The 12,582-nt window shown below is 31.4% G+C and overlaps 2 protein-coding genes across 3 annotated transcripts in view; both read left to right on the top strand.

The window, feature by feature from the left end:
* The window catches only part of LOC105148659 (sugar transporter SWEET1), a 35,525-nt gene extending 32,082 nt beyond the window's left edge, over positions 1-3,443 (top strand). For both annotated transcript variants that reach the window (XM_087407118.1, XM_087407117.1), the window contains exon 6: positions 66-3,443. In XM_087407118.1, coding sequence (XP_087263244.1) covers positions 66-179 — 114 coding nt within the window. In that variant the 3' untranslated portion in view covers positions 180-3,443. The remainder of the gene's footprint in view (positions 1-65) is intronic.
* A 6,644-nt stretch (positions 3,444-10,087) lies between these two features.
* On the top strand, positions 10,088-12,109 carry LOC105148615 (transmembrane emp24 domain-containing protein 7). Its single transcript, XM_011060441.2, has 3 exons — positions 10,088-10,453; positions 10,951-11,196; positions 11,263-12,109. The coding sequence occupies exons 1-3, from the start codon at positions 10,298-10,300 to the stop codon at positions 11,488-11,490; spliced, it is 630 nt and encodes a 209-aa protein (XP_011058743.1). The 5' UTR covers positions 10,088-10,297; the 3' UTR covers positions 11,491-12,109.
* The last annotated feature ends 473 nt before the right edge of the window (positions 12,110-12,582 follow it).

Below are 12,582 nucleotides of genomic sequence, written 5' to 3'. Positions count from 1 at the left end.
ATAATATAATATAATATAATATAATATAATATAATATAATATAATATAATATAATATATTAATAGTTTCAGAATGCAATTGGTTTCATTCTTAATATAATTCAGCTATCTTTGTTTGTGATATTTCCATCCAAAAACTCACAGGTTGAGTTATTGAATGACTACAGAAAGGAAAATTAATTTTTTTAATTTTTTAAAGAAAAAAATATTTTTTATATTTGAAATTATTCTCTATATATTCACAAACCAATAGTATTATATTGAATATATTTAAAGTTTATAAAAATATTCCAATGCCGTAGAAAAGATTACGTTAAGTTTTATATACAAAGTGTACAAAAAATTCCGGATCTCTTAAATGCTTTGAAAAGTAAGCATTTCTGAGAAAAATGTTTCACATAAAAGTTGTAGGGTTAAAAATGATCTATTTATTGACCTTGTCAATTTGACCTTAGGTGACGCCTACTAAGGTCAAGTCAAGGTTAAATTGATTTTTTTAAACGAAATATCCTATTTTTGATTTTAGAATCTAATAGCTGATGTCAGAAACTTTTCAAAATTCTATAATGAAGCCTCTTTTTAATCAGTACTTTTTAAGTTATGAGACTTAAAAGTTACAAAACCATCAGTATTAGCTAGGTGCTCGTATCTCTTTTAATGATGCATATGATGCCGGCGATTCTGTAACTTTCAAGTCTCATAACTTGAAAAGTACTGATTGAAAAGAGGCTTCATTATAGTGTTTTGAAAAGCTCCTGACATTATCTATTAGATTCTAAAATCAAAAAAGGGTGTTTTGCTTAAAAAAATTAATTTGACTTGGCGCCACACAAGGTCAATAAATAGATCATTTTCAACTTTTGAATAAAACATTTTTATCAGAAATGCTTACTTTTCAAAATATTCAAGGAGTCCAGGACTTTTTGTACATTCGGTATTTTATTATATAATATATCTATATTTAATTCATTATGTGACACATTCTCCAATCAATTTAGACATGCGTCAATTTAGAATGAAATATTGGGTCATCTAAAAAGTATCCGCGGTTTTTTGTCACTAGATGTGTTGACCATCAACACTTAGTGACAAAAAACCGCGGATACTTTTTAGATGACCCAATATTTACATCCATATTATATAATACATTAGAATATAAAAGAATTACAGACTAGATAATAAAATAGTGTATTTATACTGTATTTATATATAAAAACAGTCCAAATTTATACAATACAACAATAAAATAAAGACAGACATTAAAAGGAGCAATAATTGGATTGCATTCGAAAGTAAACAAATAAGAAACTTACAAATGTATTTTCTTTAATAATAATTTTTATTACGAATAAAAACATTTGAAATTTTGAAAAATAATATTATTTGTTTAAAGAAAATGTATTGAGTCAAATAAAATGTTACAGATTAATATCTCAAGGCCTTTTATTCTGTACCTCTTAACGACAGTGTTGATGTTATGTAGCTTTTTTATTAGGTGTACAAATAAGTTTCCGCTGTTTGACAAAAGACGGCGCCACTAGTAAGCTATGGTTAAAATTGTCTGATGTAAAACATTATATCGTAAGGTTGGACATCTGTCAACAACATAACCTTGAAATACTAGCGATTTTGTATCAGCATCATATATTTTTTTTTGTGCGAAAATGCCGAGTTTTGAGCCGAATAAGCGTCATTTGCGGGAACTTTTGATTTACTTCTTAATTTGAAGAAATCTGCAGCTGAGGCTCATCGATTGCTTGTAGAAGCATATGGTGAGGCTGTCTTAAGTGAGAGAAGTTGTCGTGAATGGTTTCAAAAATTTAAGAACGGTAAATTTGACGTCGAAGACAAAGAACGTAGCTGAAGGCCGAAAATGTACGAAGACGCGGAATTGGAAGCATTATTGAATGAAGATTCGTGCCAAACGCAAAAAGAACTTGCACTTACATTTTGACTTACATCAATAAAACATTATGTATCGTTCTTTCACAATAAATGCTTAATTTTTTATTAAAAACGGCGGAAACTTATTTGTATCACTTTCTATACATAAAAGCAATATACATAAATGTAATATAACACATGGTATCCTACATAACACATAATATCATATTAATATCAACACACAAGAATATCATTTTTCCATTGCAATATTACAATGAAATCTAACAAAAATATCGTTGAAATATTATAAAAATGTCACAATAATATTACAATGCCCGCAAAAATGAATTACAAGAATATTGTTGAGATACATCATAAAAATATCACTGTAATATTATGTAATATTTCTGTGATATACATATATTTATGTGCAATGTTTATAATTATGTAATATTTATTGGGAAAAATTAAAACATTTTAAAGACCTTTTAAAAGAATTTATTGAAATGATATTCTTAATATTAGTTTAAAAATTATCCCATATATAGAGTGTCTCAAAAATAAAATCGAACACATTAGGGGCAGAATGGTCAAGGGGAACAAAAAGTCTGATATTATTTTGAGATACTCGCTGTAGTTTTCAAATTAGAAAAGAAAACGTATAAACCAATGTGCGATGAAGCCGCGCCGCACGAATTCATAGCACGGCCTATCGCGCCTCTCTCTCGCCGTCGCTGTTGATTGAAACGTGATGGGCCGTGCTATGAATTCGTGCGGCTTCACCGCAGATTGGCCTATACGTTTCCTTTTTTAATTCGAAAACTACAGCGAATATTTCAAAATGATGAGACTTTTTTATTCCCTTGACCCATTCTATGCTCCCAATGCGGCTCCTACCTTATTTCTAAAACACTCTGTATATACAATATTAATCAGAAAATAATACTGATTCTTAATAACAACACAAAATAACTATTGTATAATAATATTATAAACTGAAAACATTATAATAAACTAAATATCACTCATAAAATTATGTGTGTGTACATATAATTTTATGATACTTTAATAATATCTTAGTGACACTTCTAACGTTAATAAAACATCACAAAAGCGTTATTAATTCCCATATATCACGTAATATCACAATAATGTCGCAGCAATATTGCAATATATCAGAAATATTACATAATACAGTGTAATATCATAGAAATATTACTGATTGATTACATATTGATAAATCACATTGAAATATCACGGTATTTTTTGTGATGTCACAATAATATTGCTGTAATTTATTACAGTAACATTGTGATAATATAACATATTAAGGAGCGCAGTGACATATTATATATTATATTAATTAATAACATTTCTACGATGTCTATTTAACTACGTTATTATTAAGATATTATTAAGATATTATTAAGAATTTAAGACGTTACTTAAGATATCACAAAATTACATACACATATAGGGTAAAGATAGCTATAAAATGTTAAAACTATAATAACTAAATGTTAACATTACTCCATATAAAATACATATTAAGTCTTTTAATTGATGCATATACATTTACTCCATATAAAATATATATTAAGTCTTTTAATTGATACATATACATTTATCATACTCATATAAATTATTGATATATTACTATCAGTTGACTGACATGAGTACTGAAAATTTATAGTTCCTGTTACATATACTACAGATTTTCAGTACTGATAATCAACTGGCAGAACATGATCTGCCTGCATAATATGCGAACATGATCTGAATGGTGGCGGTTCATTATTTTATCATAAATATATATTCTTACATTGCTAGTTATAAAGAAAATTTCTTTAAAATGAATTTCTTGAATTACCTCGCTCTCTGAAATTCTTGGTATATCTACAAGTTCTAGTATGGGATTAAATTCAGACTCTTTCCTTGGCATATTTTTATATTCCGCATTTGCTAATTTCTAAAATATTTTGATAAAAGTTGTATTTTGTTCCAAAACATGAATCAAAATCTAAGTCAAAATTGATGCAGATTAATTCTCAAAATTATCTCTTGTTCAGATCTGGTAAGCTCTATTGTTTTCGAATTGGCAGAAACATCTTTTTCGAAATTCTAGAAAGACGAGAGAGAGAGAGAGAGAGAGAGAGAGAGGGAGAGAGAGAGAGAGAGAGAGAGAGAGAGAGAGAGAGAGAGAGATCTTTCTGTTTTTTCTCCATTTTACATTATCTTTAGTTTGTAAAATAAAATAACCTTATACATTTTCGTTATTTGACATCGTGTAAGTTAGATGTTTGTTACCTTTGCAAATTTGCTTAAAATAATTTATTGAATAAAAAGACTATTATGTATGAAACGGACTACAATCTATCTGCGTTTTTTCTCTTTGTTTTACCAATAGACTCTTAACACATTTACTAAGAATTTTCTTATGACTATGTTAATTCTTGATAAAAATTATTTGCAGCGTATCATTTTTTTTTAAAATTAACTTAAAAAAAGGAAAGGACATGAAAAAAAAGGAAATTGACTGGAAGATATTAACGATATTATAATTTTTTAAATTAGAATCTGGCAATTCTTGTTTTACATAATTTGCAATATGATAATTAGTGTTGTAATCACATTTTAAGATGTACTCTTACAAGAGGAAAGAATGGATTGATGTATATTTATATTTATGACCGTTGAATTTAATGTTAGATTTATGTAAAATTTATGTAAATTCTGTGTTTTATAATTGTAATTTTACCGAAGATGGCCAGATTGTGGCCGAAACGTCTAAATTATTTATAAATGTAATTATATTATATATTAAATATCACAAAGAATATCTTGTGCTGTAATTTTATGTTCTTTTTTTTAATTTTTGATATATAAACCATGTTTGTTATAATTATATTTTTTGTATTATATTTCAAAATCTGATACAATTAAATCCTATGACAATAGCATTTGAGGTGTATTACAGAGAACGATGCAAAGAATTTTGTCTTGCAGTATAAATTACTCATCCATTTTGTTGATTGCATAACAACCAGAAAACGTATAATAGAATTATTCGAATGGATTCCGATCAAAATAATTAAATTATTTCCTACATTTCTATTGTGTTTTTTAAAAAAAACCTGTAGGAAAACTAAATAATTCCGATCGGAACTCATTTCAAGCAATTCCATAATACGTCCTGGAATGTCAAAATACTAGAGAGACTACCTATCGGGTAATCTAATGGAATTTTCGTGACCGTGGCGCCTATATTTATATTTCGGTCAAATACATATTTTAATATTTAACTAAATCTGGATTGACTCACAAATGTTTTTAATGGTACTTCATAATTCTTCATACGAAATACAAACGATTCCATATATAAATTTTGTTGAATTTAAATTCGGTTAATTATTTCGATCAAGTATATGGTCCAAAAAAGAATGATTAATTGTAATTAATAGAATAAAAACCTCACAAACCTTTTTATTTGCACTTCAAAACTCTTCATATGAAATACAAGCGATTTAAAATGATAATTTTTACAACCGGAGGTTTTGTTATGTACATACAAATCGTCGAGCATTCCCTTGTCATTCGACTGTAAGGACTATTCCACACGACTTGCATAGCCGCATAAACATATGCAAATCGTATTTTACGTTTGTCTTTATAATAGAAATATGAATGGATAATTTTCTCTATGTTAGATTTATAGAATAAATGCGATCGGATAATTTTCTTTATGCATACGCTTATGCGCTATGCAAATTTGTATGGATATACTCTAACAGGGGAATGCTCGACTGCAGCTGGTTGGTCTTTGCATTCTGATCGGATCGAACTCTTGGTGTAAACTAGACCATATATACACATAGGGAGCGTTGTAATGGCCATAAAGCTGGTTATACATTAGTTGCAAGTCGATCTCAAAGTTGCGACAGCCAATATGAAGCGTTGATTTCAAAATGCAAACTTCAGATTAGCTGTCGCAGCAAACTTGCGATTGGTTTGCAACTAATGTAAAACCGGCACTTAAAGTAGGGAGCACAGACTCTTGCATATCGTGTAACACATAAGGCATAAGAAATTTAACCAATCAGAATTCTTCATTTCATGAAAAGGAAGAAAATGAAGGATTTTAATTGCATTTTCTTATGCATGTTATACGTTATGCAAAAGTCTATGCTCCCTGCTTAACCATATGCTATATATCGTCCCTGGTAAAAATTTTTCTTATAATTTTTATACGAATTGGAACATTTTTCAGAAATACTCAAAAATATTCGAACAGTTTATATTAATTCTTCTTTCAGAATTTTTCATACAAGTGAATTCTGAAATATTCTGAAATTTCTTATTCCACAATTTTTTAAAAATATTTTATAATTTTTTTAGATTTTATAATATTTCATCAGAAATTATATTGGGTGGATGGTGTTGATGGTCAACACTATCTAGTGACAAAAAACCGCGGATACTTTTTAGATGACCCAATACTTACAAAAAAATCTTAAAAATTTTATGAAATACAATATTTCATAATATTTCAGCAAACACGGAACATAGCTGCAATATAATCTGGAAATAACACGTAATATAACAGAATGTTACATTGTAATAATAGTAATATTATTAGGTATATGACTTTGCTCATTCGGTTTTCGTATAGATAGCTTTAGCGGTAAGTGGTGATCGAAATAAATAGATCATAGACGTCACACAATAAACTTGGGCATCTGTCAACATAATCCCATAGAAACATTAGTCGATTTGTGTCTGCATCATAAAGTTATTCTCGATTGAAAATGTCAGTTTACGAGCCAAATTCTTGTCATTTGCGGGAGGTTTTAATTTTCTGCTTCAATATGAAGAAATCTGCGGCTGAGGCTCATCGAATGCTTTCAAATATTTATGGTGAAGCCGCTATTAGTGAAAGAACGTGTCATAAGTGGTTTCAACACTTCAAGAACGGTGATTTTCACGTCGAAGACCAGCATAGCGGTGGAAGAGAGAAGGTTTTCGAAGATGCAGAATTGAAGGCATTACTTGATCAAGACTCTTGTCAAAATCAAAAAGAATTGGCAAGATCATTAGGAGTGACTCAATCAGTCATTTCAAAACGTCTCAAAACCATGGGAATGATTCAGAAGCAAGGAAATTGGGTGCCGTACGAGTTGAAGCCGAGAGATGTTGAACGACGTTTGTTTGCTTGTGAACAGCTGCTTGAAAGGCAAAGACGAAAGGGCTTTCTGCATCGCATTGTGACTGGGGACGAAAAATGGGTTCATTACGATAATCCCAAGCGCAGAAAATTATGGGGAATTCCCAGCCATGCTTCCACATCGACGGCCAAACCGAATATTCACGGCTCCAAGATCATGCTCTGTATTTGGTGGGACCAGCTCGGCGTAGTATATTATGAGCTGTTAAAACCGACTGAAACAATCAGTATCGAACGCAATTGATGCGTTTGAGCCGAGCATTGAAAGACAAACGGCCGCAATACAACGAGAGACACGATAAAGTGATTTTGCAGCATGACAATGCTCGATCCCATGTTGCGAAAGTGGTCAAGACATACTTGGAAACGTTGAAATGGGAAGTCCTATCCCACCCGCCGTATTCTCCAGACGTTGCTTCCTCTGACTATCACTTGTTTCGATCAATGGCACACGACCTGGCTGACCAGCACTTCCGGTCTTATGAAGAAGTCAAAAATTGGATCGATTCGTGGATCGCCTCAAAAGATGACCAGTTTTTTTGACGCGGAATTCGTATGCTGCCCGAAAGATGGGAAAAAGTAGTGGCCAGCGATGGACAATACTTTGAATCATAAATGTATAACCAGTTTTTTACAATAAAGCCTTGAATTTCGGAAAAAAACCGCATGAGCAAAGTCATACGCCTTATAATATAATATATTTTGTTATATATAGCTATGCGAAATAATTGTTATATAACTGTTGCATTATTTTGATATGTACTTGTTACAATAAAGTAACGGCAAATAATCTCGATATAACATATCAGAGAGAAACCTGAGAGAGAATATACTGGCCCAACCTGTAACTGCAAAATGTTGCCGCGCACTACTACCCCCTGACAATATAAACTACATAGCTCTGAGGATAATACATCCACTTTTCTGAGGATAATACGTCTACTTTTCAGCTCTAGATGATAAATCGATACTTAGTTCATATAATCGTGCTACATTCACAAATTGTGCATCAGAAATATTTATCTCTGCAACCTACATGCGCCTGATGTTTAAAAGTATTAACATTAAGGTTATATTATATTTTCACAAATGTGTTAATATTTATATTTTAGATAAACTATATGTATATAGGTATAGTATATAGCTTAAAGATATCATATTGACTGCGTTCCCTGCTTAAAGATATCATATTGGCTGCGTTCAGCAGAACACAACAGTTTGGTAACCGTTTTATGATTGTTTGCTGAAGTAGGATCATTCTTTTAGATCTAAAAGTAATCCAATCAACGCGAAGAAAACTTCCAACAGTTGCAAAATAAACGTTCTGCTGAACGCAACCATTTATATTGGGTCATCTAAAAAGTATCCGCGGTACTTTGTCACTAGATATATGACCATCAACACACATCTAGTGACAAAAAACCGCGGATACTTTTTAGATGACCCAATATAATATAAGATGCTGGTCCAGCGATCTTATACAATAAGTGCATTCAGTACTATGACCGCTCACTGAGCGCTCAATGAGCTCTTGTATCTGTTTAGTTTATATTTTTAGTTCTAACGGAATATGCCAATCAGATGCAAGAGCTCACTGAGCGCTCAGTGAGCGGTTGTAATTCTGAATGTACCCAATGCTTATATATAGCTTATATGTAATTTTATGTATGTCATTTTATCGCTCTAATAAAGTATATATAAATAAGATTACATAACTATAATATAACTCATTATATAACAATTACATAACATTCGAATTATTTATATTATAATCATATAACATTTCAGCATGTTATGTAACTATTTTGTACCTTTTCTGTGACTGCAACATTTATGTTATCCATGCGTTTGCTGGAATATATGAAAAATTCTGAGAAAAAAAGTATATTTTTTAAGAAATGTTCCAATTCGTATAAAAAATGTGAGTAAGTTATAAAATTATATAAAAATTCTAAAAAATTATATAAAAATTCTAAAAAATTATATAGTAATTATTTAGAATACAGACTGCACCTCCGATTTTGATGAAATTAGGATCATTCAACGCGTTTTTACTCGAAACAAAAGAATTTGTAAGAAAAAGTGTTAGATCGGCCCCGCGAACCAAGATATTAAGCGTTAAAGTTGACGACTATTTAGATTAAAAAATCTATCATACTGATACAACGCTATGTACAAATATTTTGGTGACATTATTTATGCCTGCGCTGTAGCCACAGACTCCGTTAAATTTGAAATAAGTAAAGTGCTATTATTGTAAACATAACAGAAAGAGTATACATACATGACAGAAGGAACACAAAAGAAAAATAACAATAAAGGATTAAATAGCAATTCTTTAGAATATAATTCTCTGCTTTAAAAACAAATTCTCTATTTTTAAAATGTTAGATCTAAATTTCAATTTTTATAAAAAATAGTTTTTAATATTATAATTTACAATCATATTCTCTGCTTTACAAGCGTACTTTGCTTGCTTCAAATTTAGCGATGTGTGTGGCCACAGCGCAAGCGCATGTGACCGAAATGTTTATACATAGCGCTGCATCTCGTCAGTATTTCTAAATTTTCTAAAAACGCTTAATATTGTATTTCGGCTGACCTAACATTTTTTTTTTACAGATTCTTTCGTTTCGAGCAAAAACGCGTTGAGCCTAATTTCATCAAAATCGGAGGAGCAGTCCGTATTCTAAATAATTATCAATTATATGAAAAATTCTGAGAAAAATTTTCACCAGGGGTAATCTGTAAGAATTGATTAATCACAATCAAGTATTCCCTTCTCATTCAACAATAAGAAAGGAACACTCGAAGGTGATTGGTCAATTTATACAGATAACAATAATAAACATTCCCACATACAAAAATTTTTCACTTTTCACATTTTTGTCCTAGGGAAAAAGATACATAATCGATACCCTGCTAAATCTCTAGCTACTTCCGTAACAAACCAAACGCAGTTATGTCGTGCGCAGTCGACATGAGTCGACATCCGGCCACGTTAAGATCGTTTGTCTGTGCTGTTTGCTTGAGATTATCAGCGGTCGAGCTGCCCGGTGTCGCTGAAAAAAAAGTGAAAGTGATTGCGCTCTTATGCCCGAATTTTCTCGAGGCTCAAGAGGATTTTAAATGCGCACAGATCAGTGACGAGACAGCCGCGTAAGCGTCGACGAATAAACGAGAAATAATAAGAATGGATTGCTGGTCGGTCTGGCTATTGCTTGTTTCGCTGTTTGGTGCACTCCTCCTTACGGATGGCGTCGAGCTAACCTTCGAACTAGCCGATAATGCCAAAGAGTGTTTTTATCAAGAGATCGAAAAGAATGTCTCATCTACGTTGGAGTTTCAGGTGCACAACGTTATCACATACCGATTTCCAATAACGCTACGTATTCTTATCACGCGTCACGATGACACGTCGCTATTATCGCTCGCAGTGCATCCGAGGCCGAAGCTCGCGGCGCAGTATGCCACATTTATCCGTTTGTTTAGCTTTAAAGCTGAATGAAACAAACAAGAAATAACACGAATAGAGAGAGTAAATAACGAATAACGCGATTAAAATTTCATTTTATTGATAGATCTATTTTAGTTGCACTGTTCTTGTACTTTACAGTAGGAAAGAGAGGAGAGATATGGATTAAAACAAATGCATCTTGTTCAAGATGTGTTTCTTTTTAGAGAAATTTTATTTTGTTTAGAAGTGGTAATATTTTTATTGATACCACAACTTTCTTTCATCATTTTAGAAGTTATTTCATTGATTTGTAAATACTTTATGTACAAGTTGATTATTTTGTGCATTTTAAAGCAATTCATTTATGAACATGCTTTTATATTTTTCAGGTAGTTACAGGTGGCCAGTATGATGTAGATGTAACTTTAGAAGCACCAAATAAAGAAATTATCTATAGCCAAGTAAAAACACAATTTGATTCACACTCCTTTATTCCAACTATATCAGGAATATATAAAGCTTGCTTTAGCAATGAGTTTTCTACATACTCGCACAAGCTGGTATATATGGATTTCCAAGTTGGCGACGAATTGCCACTTCCTGGTCTTGGAGAACATGTTACAGTCATGACTCAGGTAAATTATAAGATAGATTTTTTACATAAGAGAATTAATGATATCTGATGTGAGTTTTTTTAATAGATGGAATCTTCTGCCCAAGAAGTACACAAAAATCTAATCAGCATTTTGGACTATCAGACGCATCACCGCTTACGTGAAGCTCAGGGCCGCAAACGCGCAGAAGAGCTCAATGAGCGAGTGCTCTGGTGGTCGGTTATGGAGACTGTTTGTATCCTACTCATCGCTGTAGGACAAGTTTTCATCCTGAAAAACTTCTTTACGGATAGAAGTCCTTCCCAAAGTTATTAGTGTGATAATCAAATAACAGAAAAAGAAAAACTCATTTGCGATCAAAGTATACGATCACTGATCGAATCGTCCTTGTGACGATGTCTTGTAATCACTGGTCAAAGTGCCATCGTAATACCTGCCGTTAATGTTTCCCTGCGGCAGACCTTTTAACCACGAGTCTTCTCTGACAATCGAGAAAGGATCACTTAATTCTCAGGAGAGGATTCGGTGATTAGAATCTATAGAGTTGGTTAGAAATGCGGGGTGATTCAAATACATACTATGAACATGTGTAGTATTGTCACGATTATTAATTTATGCTGAGGCTGAAAACTTTCAACATGGGTGCTGATACAATCGAGCGATTAACAGGATGAGTGTAAGTGAACATCTTACACCTTTCTTTTGGTGGATACTCTGAAATTGTATTTATACTAGCACAGGGACAGTACAATGGACATTGGAAGGATTTTTCTTATTGTGAATGTGTGACATAATAAATTAAAAATACTTATGTGTATGTGTACTTGTATCGCCAAGCGATATAATTAATTCCCGTCTCTTGTTATTTATCGGGCTTTCCTTTATTTATCTTAGGCATTAATTAAGAAGTTAAATAAATGCAATTGATTATTTACTTATTTCTTTCAATTTAATGCTACTCCGAACGTTATTAACTATTTTTTATAATAATATAAGCATGCTATATGCCATTACGCAGACGACAATTATGAGTGCATATTCTCGTTATATTGCATATGATTTTTCGACGTGTGTTATTTAATAAACGCATACGCAAATAAACAGAATAAATAAGATTATTAATATTTTGTCTGCACAATGTTTTTAAAGTATTCTAGAAATTCAGATGCCACATTAATTACAGTTTGCTATTATATAATATTTGAGAATCATTCTTACAATTCCAACGAATTTTTAATCTACACAAGAGAATTTGCAAAAAATTAGAATTCCTATGGGATAATTACCTGTTGCATATTATGATCCTAAACTATTATATACAAATATCGTTTTAAAAAGCTGTTTAAAGATGATAATAAAAATTGTAAAATTATAATTATTACTGTGCAATAAATAATCAAATTTATT

Source organism: Acromyrmex echinatior, chromosome 6 (assembly GCF_024713525.1).
Source record: "Acromyrmex echinatior isolate Ae372 chromosome 6, ASM2471352v2, whole genome shotgun sequence".
NCBI classification, from domain to species: Eukaryota; Metazoa; Arthropoda; class Insecta; order Hymenoptera; family Formicidae; genus Acromyrmex; species Acromyrmex echinatior.
The sequence above is the reverse complement of the archived record's forward strand: the minus strand, read 5'-3'. Positions and strand labels throughout refer to the sequence as shown.

What these genes read in the sequence shown, in the direction of transcription:
- LOC105148615 (XM_011060441.2), top strand. Translation starts at nt 10,298, where the DNA reads ATGGATTGCTGGTCGGTCTGGCTATTGCTTGTTTCGCTGTTTGGTGCA. An exon ending in CATCTACGTTGGAGTTTCAG is followed by an intron (nt 10,454 to 10,950) that starts GTGCACAACGTT and finishes TATATTTTTCAG; the next exon opens with GTAGTTACAGGTGGCCAGTA. An exon ending in ATGTTACAGTCATGACTCAG is followed by an intron (nt 11,197 to 11,262) that starts GTAAATTATAAG and finishes TTTTTTTAATAG; the next exon opens with ATGGAATCTTCTGCCCAAGA.